The following is an 18963-nucleotide window of genomic DNA, read 5'->3' on the forward strand; positions in this document are numbered from 1 at the left end:
CACCAACAAGGAAAGTGTCCATATCATCTTCCTCATGTTGCATAATCTTCGACTCCAGCTCTTACACAACAATGTAATTTTAGCCTCATAGTGACTCGCATAAAGACCAACTAGAATAATAATTTGCAGATTTTGATGAATGAATGTGATGGGTAATAATGAATCATTTGAGTACATGTAAATGACTATGCCCTTCTCAAAGCCCTCAATTATTGGTTGTACTATGGTGTCTAGTGATGACTTCGTTTATATTGCTTCACCCATGCACCTGATATTCCATAGACCTAACTAAGCACCTTCCTTCAAGAACAAGTAAAATTTTGAAGCATACGTACTTCGCTACTAGTTTCAAGCAAAATACTTAAAAAAGCTGCTTTGATTCCTCATAAAATGGATCCGTGTATAGAGGAGTAATTTTGTTCCTCTAATGAAAGGGTAATACTTAGATATTGTGATTACACTTGACTTCTTATGAGATGAGATAAGGATAGACGTATTGAGTTATCCATGGAGAATTATGAGCATAAAAGGCCCTAGACCCTTCTAAGAAGGTGATCTGTTAAGAAGGTCACTTTGACATAATTATTAGTGCTCTGCTATGGTATGCTTTATATTGCATCTCTTGAGAGAGTTATTTTGTCAAGATCAAGAAACTACTCATTTTTGGACTACATACTTGTAGTCCTTAGTAAAGGGTTGGATTTTGGGTGCATTGCTTGCCTGAAGCTTTGTAAGCAATGAGTAACTTTTCCTCGTCTTATTCATTTGTCATGAAAAATCCCACCCATCACCTCCACCCTCCCCCAACAACCTTTCTCCTCCACCCCTCAAGATTATACAACCCCCCATTTTTTTCAATCACCGTCCCCTATCTTGTCTCCCTAAACATTACCCACTCTACAATTTTGCACTAAAATTGTGATTAACTGGAAAAAGACCTTGAAAGGGCAAAACTTGCCATACATTCAATAGAATCATTACTTGCTCAAAGGAACAAAACATTTGGCTAGTGTCAAACTTTCTTCAGTAGGTAAACTGGGTAATAATTGCCATGTATCAACCACGTACTTTTCCCATTTTGCATCACCTTAATCATTGTCACCCTACACTACATTTCTTGAAAACTGGTAAAACTATTAAAATGGCCCTAATTGATAGTAATCCCCCACATGAATGAAAGTCTTTCAACACATAAAAGGTATCAGGCTTAGACGTCTGTATGTGAGAACTTCATTACAATTAGAGAAAGTGATTTATGCAGAATTCCTACTAGGTATGATAAAAAAGACGGCTCAAACAGAAAGACAACACAATGCTTCACTACATCCTCGCAAAAAAAAACAAATAAAATCTTCTCAACTTGGTAGGTGGATTGAGAGATCAGCCTAAACAAGTTGTGCTAACTTGAGATGGCACCAAGCCAGAGGAGGTCACCCTCTGGCACACATCCACAGAAAAGTGAATGTTTTACCCTTCTTGGAATATAACGACATAATCAAAAGCACCTGCAAACTGGATGCTAACCCATGTCTATGCTAGCTTACACATACATAATTGCCCCTTGTTCTTTCATTCTTCACCTCCCTCTGCTGAAGGAAGATGTCCACGCGCTTGAAAGCGCAGAAGTCGATCAAGAGAAAGAACAGCACCAGGAGAGTGGCCAGGCGAAACTTAGAATACTCTTCACTTAAAACTACCAAGTCCCTTCTTGTTTTGTAAGGCTTATGATTTGCAAAGTTTAGAGCTAAGTTTTAGATGAGAGCCTGTTTCTCTTTCAGCTTTCTCATACAAGGATGCGTGTATTGACACCCAAGCACACAGCTAAAGATCATGACAACGTATAATGATGCCCTCTCCATATGTACATGACAAACCTGAGGCTCCACAGGAACTACAGAGGATTGTTCTGTTCATTACTCCACGACAGGAAGGTCACATACATCCCTCCGACAAAGAGGGCAGACCCTGTGAAAAGCAAAAGAAATGGATGAGCTGTAGACTTAAACAAAGACACACAAGCTTTGGCATAAATACGTGCAATATTTGCAAAATTCCTGTGGGAATGTTATTTGACATCTATTCACTCACAAACAGCATACCTATGAACCTCTTTTAGCCATTTGTCGATACAGGTCATATGATATTCATGACTGCAAGGAAGAACCCTCAAGCAATCCCCTTCTTCATAATCCACAAGGCAGATGTGACACCTACAAAAGGAAAATCAACAGCACACTGATGTTAATCCACTTGCAGTGACCAAAAAATGCACATAAATCATGTTCTACAACATAAGCCACCTCTGTCTAACCAGGTGATTTAGGATAAGCGTTTCAGCATACCCACTACCTAGAAAATGCATGTTGCATAAATAGCATAGTCACATGGGGACGGGGACGGGTCTCAGGGACGTAAGGATCCCGGGGCAGGAACATAGCAAAACAAAGGACGGAGACGACCCAGGGGAAGTGTGTTTAAAAAGCGTATACTAGACAACACTAAGAGCACAAGATTGCAAAGAAAAAGTGGGTTTTGCAGTTATATAACAAAATATGACATGTGGTAAGAACGTGGTGCGTGCGTGCCATGCACGTTGATGTAGTGATCAATCATCATACTCAAAGGGCAAATAGTAATGATGTACAAGTGAAGAGTGGATAAATAGAGTTTAGTGGGCAACATTGGCATATATGGGACCCTGTCCCCTGTCAAACTTCAAATTTTCCGCCCCCTGTCCCCATCCTGACCGCTTTTGTCACCGGGGACCCACGTCCTGGACGCGTCCCCTCTGCACCCCATGTGAGGGACGCCTGTCCTTTCGATCACCCCATCCCGCCCTGCGTCCCCCATTCCATCCCTGTCATAAATCCCCCCGTCCCCAAGTCCCCTATGACTCTGATAGGCTTTTCAACAAATGATAAAAAAAAAATCCGGCTCAAATGTGGCTCCTGGCTCCTTGTTCCATTCTTTGATACGCAACCAATCAAGTTATACAAGATTATGGGACATAGCACATGCAAAGTTTAAGGGGTCATGTTTGACATGCAAAGATGGTCTGTCAACAGATCAAGAAATTGCAAAAAATAGAGAACTCTCATGATTGGAGCATAAGTTGTTTTGTGTGGTCAAGTCTTCTCTAATGCATCATGATAAAATGTAAATTGAAGAAATGGCAGACTCAATATCCCAACAAGCGATTTTTGATAAAGTTTGTTTATCGAATAAATTCTTTCAGTGTTTGCATCATTCATGTGAATATGATACCGCATTCCTGCACCTCAGCTTACAGAACAGTCCTGGAATGCTGAACATGATCAGAAAGCGCAGTGTCTGGAAACGGGCCTGTGCAAGAGGTAAAGTGTGATCAGATTTCATTAAAATGGCCAAATGGGAGGCAAAATGGGTTCATTTTCAAGGAAGTTCTTTGAAAGGGCTCTCTCGTTGCAAGCTAAATAAGAGATCCCCTTCCCCTCCTCTTCTCATAGACTTGAACAGTTGAATAGCACTTAGGCCTTGACTCTTGCAAGTCGAGCGAGAAGCTCTATCCTCTCCCACCCCTTGCAAGTTGTAACTTGCCCAATGCCTCCCCCTCCCCACTTGCTCTTGTGCTCATAGCTCGCATCGATGAGCCTTGTAGATTTTGCATCTTTTTGGTTGTACACATCTTTCATCATTGCAGTTTGTGCCCTCTTGGTATTTGAATTTGGGAGTTTCAAGCTTGTAGCCACTTTTTGTGAATGAGAATCTCTATGTCCACTTCCAATTTTGTCTCTATGAACCAAATCTACAGTAAGATGCAACCTATAACTTGACTTGAGTGAAGTGGCATCATTGAACACTTCGCAGTTGTCGAACCTTTTGGTAAGATTCCTCTTTAGATCCCTTACTTATTGAATATTGGTTAACCAAGTAATGGAGCATAGGGTTACTCTAGATTTAGCTCGTCGGCCGAGAAATGGGAGCTTACAATGGCAAGTGAACTTGCTGATTGAACGCTCAAAATGATGCATTTTTGCCGAGCGAGAAATAGTAGCTAAGAATGGCAAGTATTCTTTCCGAGTGAATGCTAGTGCTTGAGGACATGTTAAGAGCATAGATGAGCAAGAAGCAATCAAATTGGGAAGAATATCCACCAATTCTCGAATTCGCTTACAATAGCACCAAGCATGTGACTCCAAAGCCTAGTCAATTCATGCTTATGTACTGTTTCAATCTAGGCCACCAGTTACGGTAGGATTGGCAACTGAAAACTTCAGCAAGTCAAGAACTTCATCCAAGACCATATGGATATGAATAAGTTAGCTCGCCAAAATGTTCAACAAGCACAAGATAGATACAAGAAGTATGCTCCTGAGAAGTACTATCAAGGAAGGCAATGAAGTTTTTCTGAAGGTTCTAGAAAAGTAAGAAAGTATAAAGACTAGACCAACCCCTGAGTTGTCTCCGAAGTATTGTGCTCCATTCAAAATACTCAAGTAAGACAAATGGCCTACCAAATAGAGCTTCAATCCCATTCATGTGTACATAAAGCCGTTTACATAAACACTTACATCAGGGGCAACAATGTGGTTCATCATGATATTTTAGTCAACTTTATTGCAGTTCCTAGTTTACCGCACGTCCTTAACGGATTAAAGACTTTCATGAACTGCATACACGGCATCATGTTCGCCTTCAAGCATTAGTCAAGTTAAAAGGCAAACCTCAAGAAGGTGTCACTAGAAACATTAGTGTTCTTGAGAGGAAGTATCCCACTTTTGTTTTCAGGGACAAAAACTCTTCATTAAGGGGGAGAAGGGAAGAAATGTGAGGACTAGGGTCCTAAGGGTAAGTCCTAGAGGTAGGATTCCAGTGGCTAGGAGCCATGGGATGACATGCATGAGGATCTATCTATAGCAAGGCTCTATATATGGATGGTTGAAAGGCCACTTCCTTTTTGGTTTGGAGGGTCAGAGGACAACACAGGGTGAGCACTCCTCCATCCCCATACCTTACATTTGGGTCCTTTAGAAGTTCTCTCCGTCAATCATTTCCCTTCAGGTTTGACTTGGATTCTTCATGGGTTTTCCTCGTTTCTGGGTTTCCCATCAATAGAAATATCCTTTGATAGAAAGAGTAACTGTGTGTGTGGTTGGGGGGGGCGGGGGGAGGGGGGGGAATGCACATGCATGCACCCTCAAAGTACAGGTATAGAATATGATACTCGACTGCCTGCCAATATTTAGCATGCACCCTCAAGGTAAAAGGTACAGATACTCACTGCAATGCTTGCTCTTCTTTGTTCTTGGAAGAGTCTACTTCTCGAAATAGTTTCATGGGTATGGACTCCACAATCAAATCAGGTGCCCGAAGTGGTGCTAATGACAATACTTCTGACTGAGAAACAGCACTCGATTGCCGGTGTATTTCATCCAAAACCTACAGAAACACAATGGTTGGGCAAGCTGCAAGCATCCAAAGAAGAAATTCCAAAAACGCAATGAAAGAGATTTTACTTGAAAAAGAGCTTCAGCAAGCATAATGATTCTTGAGATGCTCGCTCTTGTATCAGTAGCTGTAGACGTCTGCATTGTTCCGTGAGAGGGCTCTAAAGAATCATGCTGCGCTCTTCGAGCATGTGGCCTTATATGACCTGGCACACCTTCGACACTAGAGCTAAGCCTCTGCAGGGCCCATACCTGCTCTTAATTGTAAAGCATTGAAGTAAGGTCATCTTGTAAAGATATATTTTTATGACTAAATCTGCAAAAAAGGCTGTTTGCAAAAACAACAGCATTTGACCATTTCCCCTTATGGACTTCAACAATACCCAAACATTGAGTCTCCCTGACAGAATATACACATAAAACTACAACTAGCAGTAAATTCTAGTAAACGAACTGATACCTGCGATCTGAACCTGCATCTCCTCTCATCCAGATTCAAGCCTCTACTTCTATATGGCCTTTGACCTCTCTCCTCATCAGACACAGTGTTAGCACCAAACGGCCTGTTAAGCAATGCTGGCCTGTCATTGCAAGGCACTGATCCATTACCCATCCTTTCGTGATAATCGATCAGCCGTTGCTGTCATGCAGCCCGTGTTAGGGCATCCCAGAAACACCTGGCATGGTTCTGTCTGTTCACCCTTTCTGTTGGCTCTCTCCTACTTGTATGAACACCTCGAAAGTCTGCATAATGAGAAGGCTCTAATAATATATTCTGAGCGCATTGCCTGTTGTCAGTTGATTCCTGGTCAGAATATACATCAACCTCATGAAATAAAGGTAAGCCTTCTGTTCTCTCGGTGCTGCTTCTAGACAAATCAAGGTTTGAAGAATAGTTAATATTTGTCAGCGATGTTGAATCAGTAATCTCACAACTTGTCCTACATGCTCCCTCAATAAAGAGGGAGCCATCAGCCTTTACAGCCCTAGATTGTGGGACTGAGCCTGTAGAACTTTTCAGGCGAGCCTGCACCTCTTCTATACTGCACTGACCTCCATCAGCTTCATCAAGTCTTTCCTTGTCAAGTTTTGTCAGTGAATATGCCTTTACCTGGTAAGTCCTGCATAAAATTTCAAGCTATCTTCACGTACTGCTACACTCTAGTCTCTCACGTGAGTTAACACTGTCAATGAGTTGGTAAAATTACTGGCCTCGTCCTCGAGAGAATTCTTGGATGTTGATGCACTTTTCTCTCCTTGCTCTCAGTAGACGCTGGGATCTCTTGTTTGATTTTCTGCAAAGACTCAAGAAGCCCTCTCTTTGCAAAGTTGTTGCTGTTGCTAAAAAAGTGCTCCCTCACAGGAATTTGATCAGTTTCGCTGCCGCTGCAATTGTTCCGGACAATATAACATTCAGACGTCCCTTCAGCCTGCATTAATCATCTTAGAAGGTCAAGATGATAAGTAATTCCTCTCAACCAGACATGTTTCTAAGTACTCAGTAATTGTTCATATGTATCCAAGTTATAGCTAGTGAAGCCACAGGGTGAACAACAATAGATGAGAGGGGCCAGGGCTGAAGCGAGACAGCAAGACCACCTACATGAAAGTGCAGTGAGACACCCGAATGACAGGTGTGAACCTCCAAAGCGCACATGATGCTGAACAGCACCAGGCCTGCTAGACTATCCCATATAAAGCAGCAGACAATGGCCCTCTTAGCATGTGATGCTCAAGCCAACCGGGAAAGGACGATCTGTGTCACGAATGGGAGCGCACAGCAGTAAATAATAGACTTAAATAAATAGAATCTGATATAGAGAAAAGGGGGAAGAGTATGAGAGAAGATCAACACAGTACTGGGGACCAGAAGATGGGCTGGTCCTCCACCTTAAAGAGTATCTTTATTGATGGGGAGAATCTTTTACAAGCATGAGAACTGGAGAACCTATCCGTTCCAAATTCAGACTCGATGGTACTTGCCTTCCCTTGCGGGAACTCAAGAGACGGAGCTTTCTACTCAATGATCCTCCGGTTTGATCTCAGAGCATGACCGCTTGCAAATCATCTCAAATTCCGTTTCCAGAATCCCTCAAGCGTAAGCCGAAGCCTCCTTGCTCAGATAGGGAGCCTGCAAAACACAAACACAATAGCGAACTCTGTGAAACTCATACATAATTCATCACTTGTTGCTTCCAGCACGGAAGCAACCTCTGATTGCAAACTCGTCGCGTGAATTTGTCAAACCGTCGCGGCAGGGACTCCATCTGCTCTTCCTCAGCTAAGGCCCCTTGCAACTGAACATGAACTGGAGCACTAGGGCTGCTTTTATAGGCTTGGGTGGCTGGCAAGAATAGAAGGGGTATATCTGCCAGAAAAAGGGGAAATCAGGGCCGCCTAGAGAGAGAAAGAGATGGTCGTTTGCTTTTTCCCTTGCTAAAAAGAGAGTGAGGGGGTGCGATTTCCCACTAAAATAGCATCAAAACGGGGGCACCCAGTTAATTGTGCGGGGCCTGCCCACTTATTGATTGGGCGGCCACACTCTTAAAAATGGTCCGAACCAGTTGAAAAACTCAACAAAACTTATAAGCTGAAAATTATGCTTACACAAACACAATCCAGGAGTCCGTAGATGCAATGCCAACACAAATTCCTCTACATGAAAATATATGCCTTTCCAAAAAGCAACTCGCTCTTTCAGAAAGCAATTGCATTTCTCCAAAGCTATTCAAAACTCATCTTCATTCAAGTGCTTGCGTCCTCCGCATAACCATAGTTGTTTCCATACGGCAAATGCATACAGGTGTGGAAGTATGATTGAAGTTTGTTTTGACCCTCGAACTTGAAACATACATGACCCTAATTTTATTTGGTTAAACACAAACTACTATACATGGTAAGCACTCACAGCGCCATAGAAGTAAAAAACTTTTCACATCTTATTCTAGTCTCATAACTACTATGAATTTCAATCATCATTAATGCCGGCACTCGAAGAAAGTGTGTCCTCACTTTGTCATGCCCCCCTTTCTACGTGTAGGAGCATAACTTGCATGCCCATGCACGAGAACCTCTCGCCGCTGACACGGTACCCTCCGGGGTCACTTCATCCCACCACGACCATTCCTTCACCTTTTGAGTGTTGCCCGCATGAACGGAGGGGGTTGTACGAGAAGAAGAGGCCATGGATGATGGAGGGTGTGAACTTTGAGAGAGAGAGCTTGAAAGTTGAAAGTTGAGAGAGAGGCTTGCCCAATGCCGCTTGAGCCACGACTCCTTCAAAGCTTGAGAATCGCGATAGAGAGCTTGAGAGAGGCTTCACTTCTTGAGAAGTTGAGACCAAGGGAGAGAGAGCTTGAAGCCTTGAGAGCAAGAGAGAGATTGAGAGCCTTGAGGCTTGAGAGCTTGAGTAGACCGTAGCGACGTAGAGGTTGAAACTTGAGAGCAAGGGAGAGAGCCTTGAGAAGTTGAGAGCAAGAGAGAGCTTGAGAGCTTTGTGAAGGAAAGGGGTGAGGGGGTGGAACAATTTATAAGGAGGCTTTTTGCCCGTTTTTTAGTTTCTATCGGTTGGCCAGATATGACCGTTTCTATCCGTTCCGGCTCTGTTCCGGCTCTGTTCCGGTGCCGTTCCCCCAAACGTTCCGGTTAAGCCTGGCCTGTCGGAACGGCAGTCCGTTCCGGGGCATTCCCCTCATTCCCAACCGGCCGGAACGCCGTTCCAGCGTTCTAGGCCCCAAAATGTCCGTTCCCCGGTAACTTTGCTTATAAGAAGTGGTTCACGCGGTAAAATGCATGCATGATGAAATGGTTGTTCTTGTGCAAGAGAGGGTATGCAAGTGTGACTGGCCTGGACATGCATGTTCTGCTAGAGGCTCACAAAGGTGCCAGGCTCAGTCCTAAGCTAAGACTCATGCTAGACTATGGCAGAAGCCTGTCCACGTGGCGCAAGTAAAGTGCGCACATAACATCCCCCTATTAAAAGTGAGACACAACTGCCGAACTTCTATTTGTACTTCTGATGCTGACTGATGACTGCTTCTGATGTTGTGGATGCATCACCAATGAAAATTCCTCCGAAAACAGGGACTGATGGTACTGCGGGTGTTGTGGGTACTGCTGGCGATGCAAACACCGTAGAAAGGTTACTGTCCAGCCTTACTACGATTGCCGAATATCAGCTTGGACTCTATACCAGATAGTGCTGACTCTGTCTACTGTAGCAAGAGTTGTTCCCCGAACACTGACTGTGGTGAAAACATTACCGGTGCTGATGGGCTGAGATTTGTTCCGGAGTCCTTTCCAAAGGTTCAATGACGAGGGAAATGGATGCACGCTACATGCGAATGCGAAGGCAGAAGAGGTTAGGGGTCCTCTTTCCAACTCCTTCCATATCCGCATACAAAGCTAGGAGATCTTGGTACTCAAGATTTGGGTTTTCGTGTATCCGATGTCGATCTTCCTTCAAAGACATGGCAATGAAGATAGGATCTGGTAAGTCCATGGTCGGGACTCAAAGATTCTTCAGGAAAAAAAAACTGAGAGAGGTTCTTTGGGTTCTTAGGTACTTGGGTTCTCAGGGTTCTTTGGTTCTTGAGGTTCTTGATTCTTCTCGGGTTCTTCTTTAGGATCCTCCCTTCAGTTCGCGAAACCGAAGCACACAAAGCTCTGATACCAATGTCAAGTGCTTCGGAAGAGAATAAGGATTTTGCTCGGATCTAGTACTCCGCACACAAACACAAGGGACACTTTGCTTCACTTGAAAGAACTGAATCGAGCTGAAAGAAAGAGAGAGAGAAAAGAGACGACACAGGGATGTCGGGTCCCAACCCTCAAGGGCCCCCTTGCTCTGTTGCCACAGCAAGTACTTCTTTATTCTTGCACAATGCTACTACAATGACTGGATGCTGAGATGCTGATGCTAAGGGGTACTGATGCTCTGGTACTTGATGACGACTATGTCGACGACGACGATGATGTCGACTGCGACGATGACGACGATGATCTCGTCGTCAAGTTCGGGATCTGCTACGATGGCGACGAAGGTGTCGTCATCAAGATAGGGATCTGCGATGACGATGACGAAGATGTCGTCGTCAAGATAGGGACTGCGATGATGGTGTTGATGACGACGGCGTCAATGCTGAAAACTGAAAACGCTAGATGTTCTGCTATGGATCTACTACTGTGCCGGTACTACGGGGCTGATCTGCAACCATCGAGTCATGCAAAGGCTGAGAATGCAAAACGCTGGCTGATCTGGGCTGGAATTGCAAAACGCTGGCTATCTTTGCTGAAAACTGAAAACGCCAGGCTGATCTACTGTTGGTTGGTCAATGAGGCGAGGGACTGCAACGGGGAGTTGCGGTCCGGCGAAACTAAGGGCTCAAAACTGAAACGCCGGTGGCTGTGGGCTGCAAACGCTGCACTGCTGATGCTGAAAACGTTGGGCTGAACTGCTGAGAAAACGTTGGGAAGTCTGAGGGTGCCTGCCGGTCTGCTGCAATGCCTGCCCTTTTTGTGTCCCTGCTTCTTCTGCTTTTATTGAGTGTCCCAATGTGTTTCATTATAGGAATTATATGCTGGGTAGGGCAAGCTTTCCAACAAACTTACAAAGAAGAATTCCAAAAGTCACTTTTAATCAAATGACTCATAAGAAGTGGTTCACGCGGTAAAATGTCTGCATGATGAAATGATTGTTCTTGTGCAAGAGAGGGTATGCAAGTGTGACTGGCCTGGACATGCACATCTTGCTAGAGGCTCACAAAGGTGCCAGGCTCAGTCCTAAGCTAAGACTCATACTAGACTATGGCAAAAGCGTATTCAGATGGCGCAAGTGAAGTGCGCACGTGACATTTTAAGATGACATAGCTTCACCGATAAGCACAACTTCACCACATTGACCGCTTCTTCTACCAGTGGTGTAAATATGTAAATCTCAACTTCTCTAAGGCTTCAACCTCTCTTTACACCTTTATCCCTTCTCTAATTTTGGTCGTCATGTATCTCATCAATTGTGTATGACATTGTAAATGGCTTTTATAGTGACTATACAAACCACTAGCTACTAACATTGTTGTAAAAGGACACCCTCTACCATCTATTAAAGTAGGCATCCCAAAGTTATTCCCTCAATCCTCTCTCCTTTCACCCTCAATAATTTTCTCTCCTTGAGCCCACATCCATGTGACTCAAAGAATAAGAGAGACCCACTCTCATTTAAAAATAAAAAATATTCATAATCTTTCGTTTCTCTTAGTAAAGTAGATTAGCCTTAATCCTCATTGGCGCTCCTAAAACCTATAAATATTACCCTTCTCTCTTTTGTATAAGGGCCTCCCACACATAACACATCACTCTCCAACCCTAGTTGTAGTAAGGAGATTGTGAGCATCGTGAGCTCTCTATCTTATCACTACTCATATGTGCATAGTGAAGCTTTGAGGTTGGTTATGCCTTTGAGAAGAGTTGAGTGATGCCATACTCTCTATCACATTTGTAGCCTACTCTTGTTTATAAATAAGATTCATAGTTTGGGTGCAATTGGGTACAACAGCTATCGCTCTTCTCTCCAAGATTGATTTGACAAGTTTGCTCACGCCGAGTTGAAGGTATATTGCCTTTGAAGATTGTTGTGTCATTTCATGCTTGGTGGCTTGAGGGCTTGTTTGAGTTGTTTGCCTAGAAATCAATTGTAAGAGGGTGGTACGGTGAGAGGGCTCCCATAACCTTAAGACAATGTGTATGGTGGCAACAAGATCAAACATTGTGTTGTCTCTCTAATTCTCCCCGAGCTTTGTATGCAAAAAGTCTTTAAGACTCGAACCCAGTTGCTCAAGTTGATTTATACTCTCTACCTCACTCTCTCTCAAATCCTTAACGTTGTGAATGTTTGTGTTTGGTGTGTGTGGCTATTGTGCATTCCCCTCTTTTTGCATGTTTGGTGATAAGGAGATATCACTTGCGTCCTAATTCGCATCCATAACAAGGTTGTGCCCTATTTCTTGTTTGATTTGGCTGTGGGTTTGTTGTTGTTGTGGTTGTTTTGTGTTTGCCTCAGCCCTCATTGAGCAACATGGCAGCGTTGAGAGGTGTTTAGAGGTCGCTTCTCTTGTTGCCCGTACCGGACCGCCTCATCGGAATATAACATCATTCACCTAGTCAATTATCTTTAATGGCCCATAGTAACGATTGGAAAGTTTCACCACCTTCCCTTAATGAGTTGCTTGCTTCTTCAATCTCGCCTTCTCAAACTTGAGTAAGACCAATTGACCCACTTCTAAGTCTAAACTTCTCTTATGCTTGTCTACAGCTTTCTTATACTTTTCCTAAGAGCGTAGAATTACTCTCTCGACTTGCCCATAGGCGGTGTCCAAATCTCGGACGAACTCATCTATTGTAAATATCTTATCCTTAGGTAATAGGATTGATTAAAGCAAAGGCTTACCATAAAGAACCTCAAAAGAAGCTTTGTCGATAGAGGAACGTATGGATTGTTATACGTATACTCAACAAGAGGTAAATCCTTCTCCAGTGAGACTGTCTATCTGACACATAAGATTTCAACATATCCAACGCTGTAAAGTTTGCAATCTCGCTATGTCCATCGGTTTGGGGATGATATGCAAAAGAAAAACTCAGCTTTGTACCAAGGTTATCAAACAAAGCACGCCAAAAATTTCCTGTCATGTGAGGATCTCTATCAATCACAACGGACTTATGCATCCCATGATGCTTGAAAATCTGCCATATAATCTGCTTTGATTGTTTTCTTTACTGGAATAATATGAGCTTGCTTACTATATCTGTCCACAATGGTCCACATTAATTCCTTAGGCCTTCTACTCGTGAAAGCCATTGCATGGCTACTTGGTTGAGCACTACACTGAATTACAGTGTACCTCAAAAAGTTTTCTTACCATAATAGAACCATGTCTCAAAAGGTATTTAAGCTTTTCAAAAGCAGCCTTTTGTCTCGTTCTTTGTTAAATCATGGAGAGGTCTTGCTATATTGGCGAACCCCCTTATGAATCTCCGATAATAAGAACATAATCCCAAAAAACTATGTCCATCATATACAATAGCGAGAATTGGCCAATACTGAACAATTTGCCTCTTTGTCGGATCCATACTCACTTTGCTATAAGACACCAAAGAATGAATTTCTATGAGAAAGAACTCAATTTTTCTTTTCATTGATATGCCACTCATGCTTACAGAGATATTGAACACTATATCTAGGTGCTTCCAATATTCCTCTCCTTCAAGAGAAGACAAGTATATCATCAAAGAATAGTCCTAAAAAGGCACGATATGGACTAAAGATTTATCCATCATTCGGTTGAATGCTACAAGGGCACTGGTTAGGCCGAAAGGCATGACGAAAAATTTATATAGACCAAAGGTTGTGCAAAAAGCAGTCTTGTGCATCCTAAGGTGCTATGCGTATCTAATGATTTCCACTCTTTAAATATATGCAACTAAAGATACCTACACTGTCACGTGCACATCAAACCCTATGTACATGTGAACAAGCTACTTCAGGTGCAGGGTTCAAATCAGCTTAGGAAATGTTCTGGCACCTTTGTGAGCCTGTGCGCAAACCGTGCATGTCCAGGCACTTAGAGTAGTTGCATATCCTCTAGTTGCACACAGTATGATCATCAGCATGATAGTCAATATCCATCATAAGAATTTTACAGTGCACAGAACCCATTTTCCCTATTTATCCATTTTTCACTTATTATTTAATAAGCGACTTTTGTAGGAAAACTGGGTAGAGCAATTTTGCTAAGCTACTATAAACAAAACCTAGCGCTAGCACTTTCTGGCAGAAGAGGCAATAGAAGTTCTAGCAACTTGCAGTGCACCTTCTCAGCAAGACCGGCAGGAGGCCTAGCGTTTCCAACCAACAGCAGAGCAGATAGTGTTTTTGGCTACAGATCAGCCTAGCGTTTTCTGCTACAATTTCAGCCTAGCGTTTTCAGCAGTTATCACATCAGCCTTGGCATTTTTGCTACACATCCATTAGCGTTTTTCAGTTTGCAGACTTGGCCTAGTGTTTGCAAATTCCGGCATCAGATCGGCCCAAGCACATCAGCGTTTTCAGTTTTCAGCACTTAGACACAACAAATCCCGTCCCTAGCCTCGCAGATCTCACCTATCCGCAACACATCCTCGCCGTACCGTCAAATCAGCCAGCGTTTTCAGATTCAGCCCGCTATCAGCAGATTTCAGCATCTGCGTTTTCAGCGTGTCGTCGTCGCGTTGGTGTCGCCGACACAGTGTCAGAATTCAGCAGAAGTCAGTGTTTTGCAGATTTCAGCCCAAGCATTTTCAGATTTGAGTATGTCCTCGTCGTCGTCGTCATTGTCGTCGACATTGTCGGCAAGTCCATTGCATCTAGACCATTGTGCCAGATTTCTGCAATCAATAGCATAGACGTCTCTCGCCATAGAGAGGGGGGCCCTTGGAGGAGGGTTTGAGAACCGTTTAGTGTATAATTATTCTCTCTCTCTCTCTCTCTCTCTCTCTCTCTCTCTCTCTCTCTCTCTCTCTCTCTCTCTCTCTCTCAGCTGGAGGTCGCGAAGGTGGGCAGTGGGCTTGCTCTCTCTCTCTCTCCCATCTCGTTTCAGGCGACAGGGAGCACGCGCTGATGAGCTGAGCACTCAGCTGGAGGTCGCGCAGGTGGGCAGTGGGCACCACAAGGACACGCGCAGAGATCAGGTAATTCTCTCTCTCTCTCTCTCTCTCTCTCTCTCTCTCTCTCTCTCTCTCTCTCTCTGCCCTTCCCTGCAGGGCCCATCGCGAGCGCTGGCAGCCCACAGCCTTAGCCCACATCCCACAGCCTCAAGTGCCATCGCAGGCCTTTAGGAGGTGGTCGCGTTCAGCCCTTCCCTGCAGCTGGCCCATCGCGAGCAGTCCACACAGCCTCTGCGTTGCTTTGAGATAAAGAAAAGAATGAGCAGAGCCTTCCCGCAGGCAGCAGAACAGCCCGCCCGCGTAATGGGCGACAGCAATTGTTGGCCCCTGGACTGCAGTCCCCTCAGTATCAAGTAGCACCGCAATATTCAGCCGTCAGAGCACAGCAGTACAACCAGTCCCATCAACATTCAACCAACAGTTATAACAGTTTTCAGCCTTCCCATAGTTCCTGCTTTGCAGAACAGCAGTACCACAGTGTTCAGCGCAGAGTTCCTAGCGTTTCCTTCATGAAGAGCTGTTGCATCAACATCTGTTTGTCAGCCCAGTGTTGCATTAGCATATTGCATCAGGTTCGTGCAATCGAAAGTAAATACCATTCCGGCAACGGAGTGGGGGGCCCTTGGAGGGGGGTTTGGGACCCCATCTGGTGTATGTCTTCTACGAAATGGTAAGTGAGCACGATACATCTCTTGAACAACAAAACATGGAAGCAATCTCCCCTGCACACGACACGGAAGCCGTCAATGTCTCACCTGTTTGCAAGTCGCGTGCAAAGGCAACCTTCATGCTCACGAACAAGCGGATGGCGCAGATGGAGAGGGAAATGAAGGAGTGGAAAACAGAGATGGAAGGATGGTGGAAGGAGAAGGCCAACCTCCTTCAGATAGTCTTCAATGAAGGCGCACAATGGAAGAAGGAGAAAGAGAGCCTTAACGCAGAAATACGGACACTCAAAGAAGAAGTCTCAGCCCTTAAACAAGAGCTTGCTGATAGAGTACGGCCTCCTTCGAGAAGAACCGGCTTGAGAAGTGGAGTTGGCTTGAGATGACATGATGGTGGAGAGACTTGAGAGAGTAGAGCTTAGAAGTTAAGAGGAGAGCTTGTGTGGAGAGAGAGTAGAGGAGAGCTTCAAAGTGGGTAGAAGAGGGAGAGGAGAGCTTCAAACTTCAAAGTGGGTAGAAGAGGTAATGCCAGAGATTACAACGGCAAGGGAGAAGGGAAAGATAGCCTTCTACAGAGATGGACGGGTGGTGATTTTAGAGCGGCGCACTGCATGACGGTGCGAGACCTATGGGACCACACTGAAGATAGCTACCTGGAATTGTAATGGGTCTATGAGGTCGGACGTGGGTGCATTTGAGGACAGTTTCAAAGACAAGGATATTATATTCTTCTCAGAGACTCATCAGGCCCTTGGACAGGTGATGCCACATGTGATGGGATACAGATGGGAGACAGCTCACAGGACAAATGCGAGATCTAAGCATGGGAGTAGAGGTTCAGGAGGAGTAGCAGTGCTATTCACAGAGGAACTACAACCATTACTGCATATTGTACGAAGAGATGATCATGCTAGATATATGTGGGTGAGACTGAGAGCTGACACAGGTCGATTCCTATATATTGCCATATGTTACTTTCCTCCTAGTACATCAGTGTATGCTGCATCCAGAGGGCAGTCGCCTTTCTCTATTCTAGATGATGACATATGGGAGTTCTCTAGGGATGGTGATATCATTCTCCTAGGGGACTTCAATGCCCGAACAGGCAACTCGCAGACAGTCTTCTACGATACGTCAGATGAGATGATTAGAGAGCTGGATGTGGGTGAGTTGGGACTTGACAGATGCTCAGATGACAGAGAGCAGACGGAGTATGGGAGATACCTCATGGAAATGACGACTACACATGGATTAGCCATACTTAATGGCTTACAGCGATTTCCTGAAGCAGCCGGTTTCACATGCTTTCCACACAGACATGGGACCAGTACAATGGATTATGTTATGACACAACCGAGCTCTGTCCCCTGCATTCAGGATTTCACAGTGGGAGCCAGGCCAGTGGGTATAGCAGTAGATCATGCTCTCTTGACACTGTCCGTTAAATTTCAGTATAGTACAACCCAGACATCAGGAGGCAGGTCACACACCCGCTATACATTTACACCAGAGACGAATTTCGGTTATTCAGAGGAGATTTGGGACCGTCTATTGGAAGGCACAGCTGGCACAAATGGTACAGGCCTCTCAGTGGAGGAGTGCACCACTCTACTGACTGAGACACTGCATGGGGCTGCATCAGTGGCATACCCACACACTCACCCGGGCAAGAGACAACATTCTCAGAGCATGCCCCAGAATAGTTGGTATGATGAGGACTGCAGAGAGATGAGAGCCCAGCTTCAGAGGGATCTTCTTTTAGGAGTCATCACTTACAGACAGTCTCGGATTGCTTTCCGACGCCTTGTGCGACGGAAGAAGCGAGCTTACCTAGCTCAGATGGAGCGAGACTTATATCAGATGTTCTTGAATAGGGACTCAGGAGGGGCATGGCGACTCTTCCATGAGCACTCCCCTCCCCCAGTGATTACTTCACCTGATGTGTGGGGCCAATATGCGACATTATTATATACGGTTCCTGGACAGGAACACCTTCCAGACCCTACCAAGCCTTTCCCAGCTACGAGCACTTTCTTTACACCTGAGATGGTACAAAGGGCCATCGACAGAATGAGGACCGGGAAGGCGTATGATCATGACGGTCTAGTAGCGGAACACTTTATACATGCCAGGGATATGCTAATGGAGGTTCTCGCAGTGTTGTTCAATCGTGCCATGTGTGAGGGATTACCCGAGACTTGGAGGCTGTCTAATATTGTGCCCATCTTCAAGGCTGGTGACCCTATAGAGCTTGGGAACTACCGCACTATTATGGTTGGACACACATTGGCACGGTTTTATGCATCTATTCTGGAGCAACACTTGAGTAATTGGGCAGAGGGCGAGGGTGTACGAGCAAAGAGTCAGGCCGGCTTCAGGAGGAGTTTCTCCACTCTTGATCATATTCTGACACTCAGGGCCATCATTGAGGAGGGCAGAGCACATGGGAGACGGATCTATTGTAGCTTTGTGAATTTTCGCAAAGCATTTGACATGGTACCAAGAGCTCGATTGATGCGCAGACTGCAGGAGATAAGGGTGCCCACCGAGGTGATTTGGGGGATTATGGCTTTGTATAGATCAGTGGTGGGACATGTACGCACTCCAGAAGGGGTATCTGATTTAGTTCACTCTACTATTGGAGTGAAACAGGGCTGCCCATTGTCTCCTACTCTATTTGGTATGTATGTTGATGAGGTGTCTGATTACATTGACAGAGAGGGTGACACGCGTGCCCAGCTGGCAGGGACGTGGATCCCATTGTTGCTATATGCTGATGATATTGTGTTGATATCTAACTCACCAGAAGGTATGCAACGGCATTTGGATGCACTACGCAGTTTTGCAGAGGATAGTGGACTGTGTGTAAACCTAGGTAAAACCAAGGTTATGGTGTTTAACACCACACCGCAATGGGTCAGGAGATCAGTACGTACTTTCAAATATAATCAGGAGATTGTGGAGTATACAGATGCATACACTTACCTGGGGGTAGTCTTTACTGGGCCGAGATTTTCTTTGAGAAGAGCAACAGAGACTAGACTAACTAGAGCTGGTGCGGCTCTGGGAGGAATGGAGAGGATGTGTTCACAAGTTCAGTTCCAAGAACCTAGGACAAAGTTATAGCTCTTCGATACTTTGGTTGCCTCTACTATGTTATATGGGGTGCACGT

General features: G+C 44.7%; 1 protein-coding gene across 1 annotated transcript in view; it reads right to left on the reverse strand.

Annotated features, from left to right (window-relative positions):
* Positions 1-1295: 1295 nt before the first annotated feature.
* The window catches only part of LOC147425513 (uncharacterized), a 35431-nt gene continuing 17763 nt past the window's right edge, over positions 1296-18963 (reverse strand). The window contains exons 2-10 of the mRNA XM_086499432.1: positions 7410-7557; positions 7030-7182; positions 6639-6856; positions 6104-6547; positions 5887-6007; positions 5496-5678; positions 5261-5418; positions 2100-2210; positions 1296-1965 (exon numbers count right to left, since the gene is read on the reverse strand). Coding sequence (XP_086355558.1) covers positions 1914-1965; positions 2100-2210; positions 5261-5418; positions 5496-5678; positions 5887-6007; positions 6104-6547; positions 6639-6856; positions 7030-7083 — 1341 coding nt within the window. The 5' untranslated portion in view covers positions 7084-7182; positions 7410-7557 and the 3' untranslated portion in view covers positions 1296-1913. The remainder of the gene's footprint in view (positions 1966-2099; positions 2211-5260; positions 5419-5495; positions 5679-5886; positions 6008-6103; positions 6548-6638; positions 6857-7029; positions 7183-7409; positions 7558-18963) is intronic.

Source organism: Adiantum capillus-veneris, chromosome 25, assembly GCF_014529385.1.
Source record: "Adiantum capillus-veneris isolate H3 chromosome 25, ASM1452938v2, whole genome shotgun sequence".
Classification (NCBI taxonomy): domain Eukaryota; kingdom Viridiplantae; phylum Streptophyta; class Polypodiopsida; order Polypodiales; family Pteridaceae; genus Adiantum; species Adiantum capillus-veneris.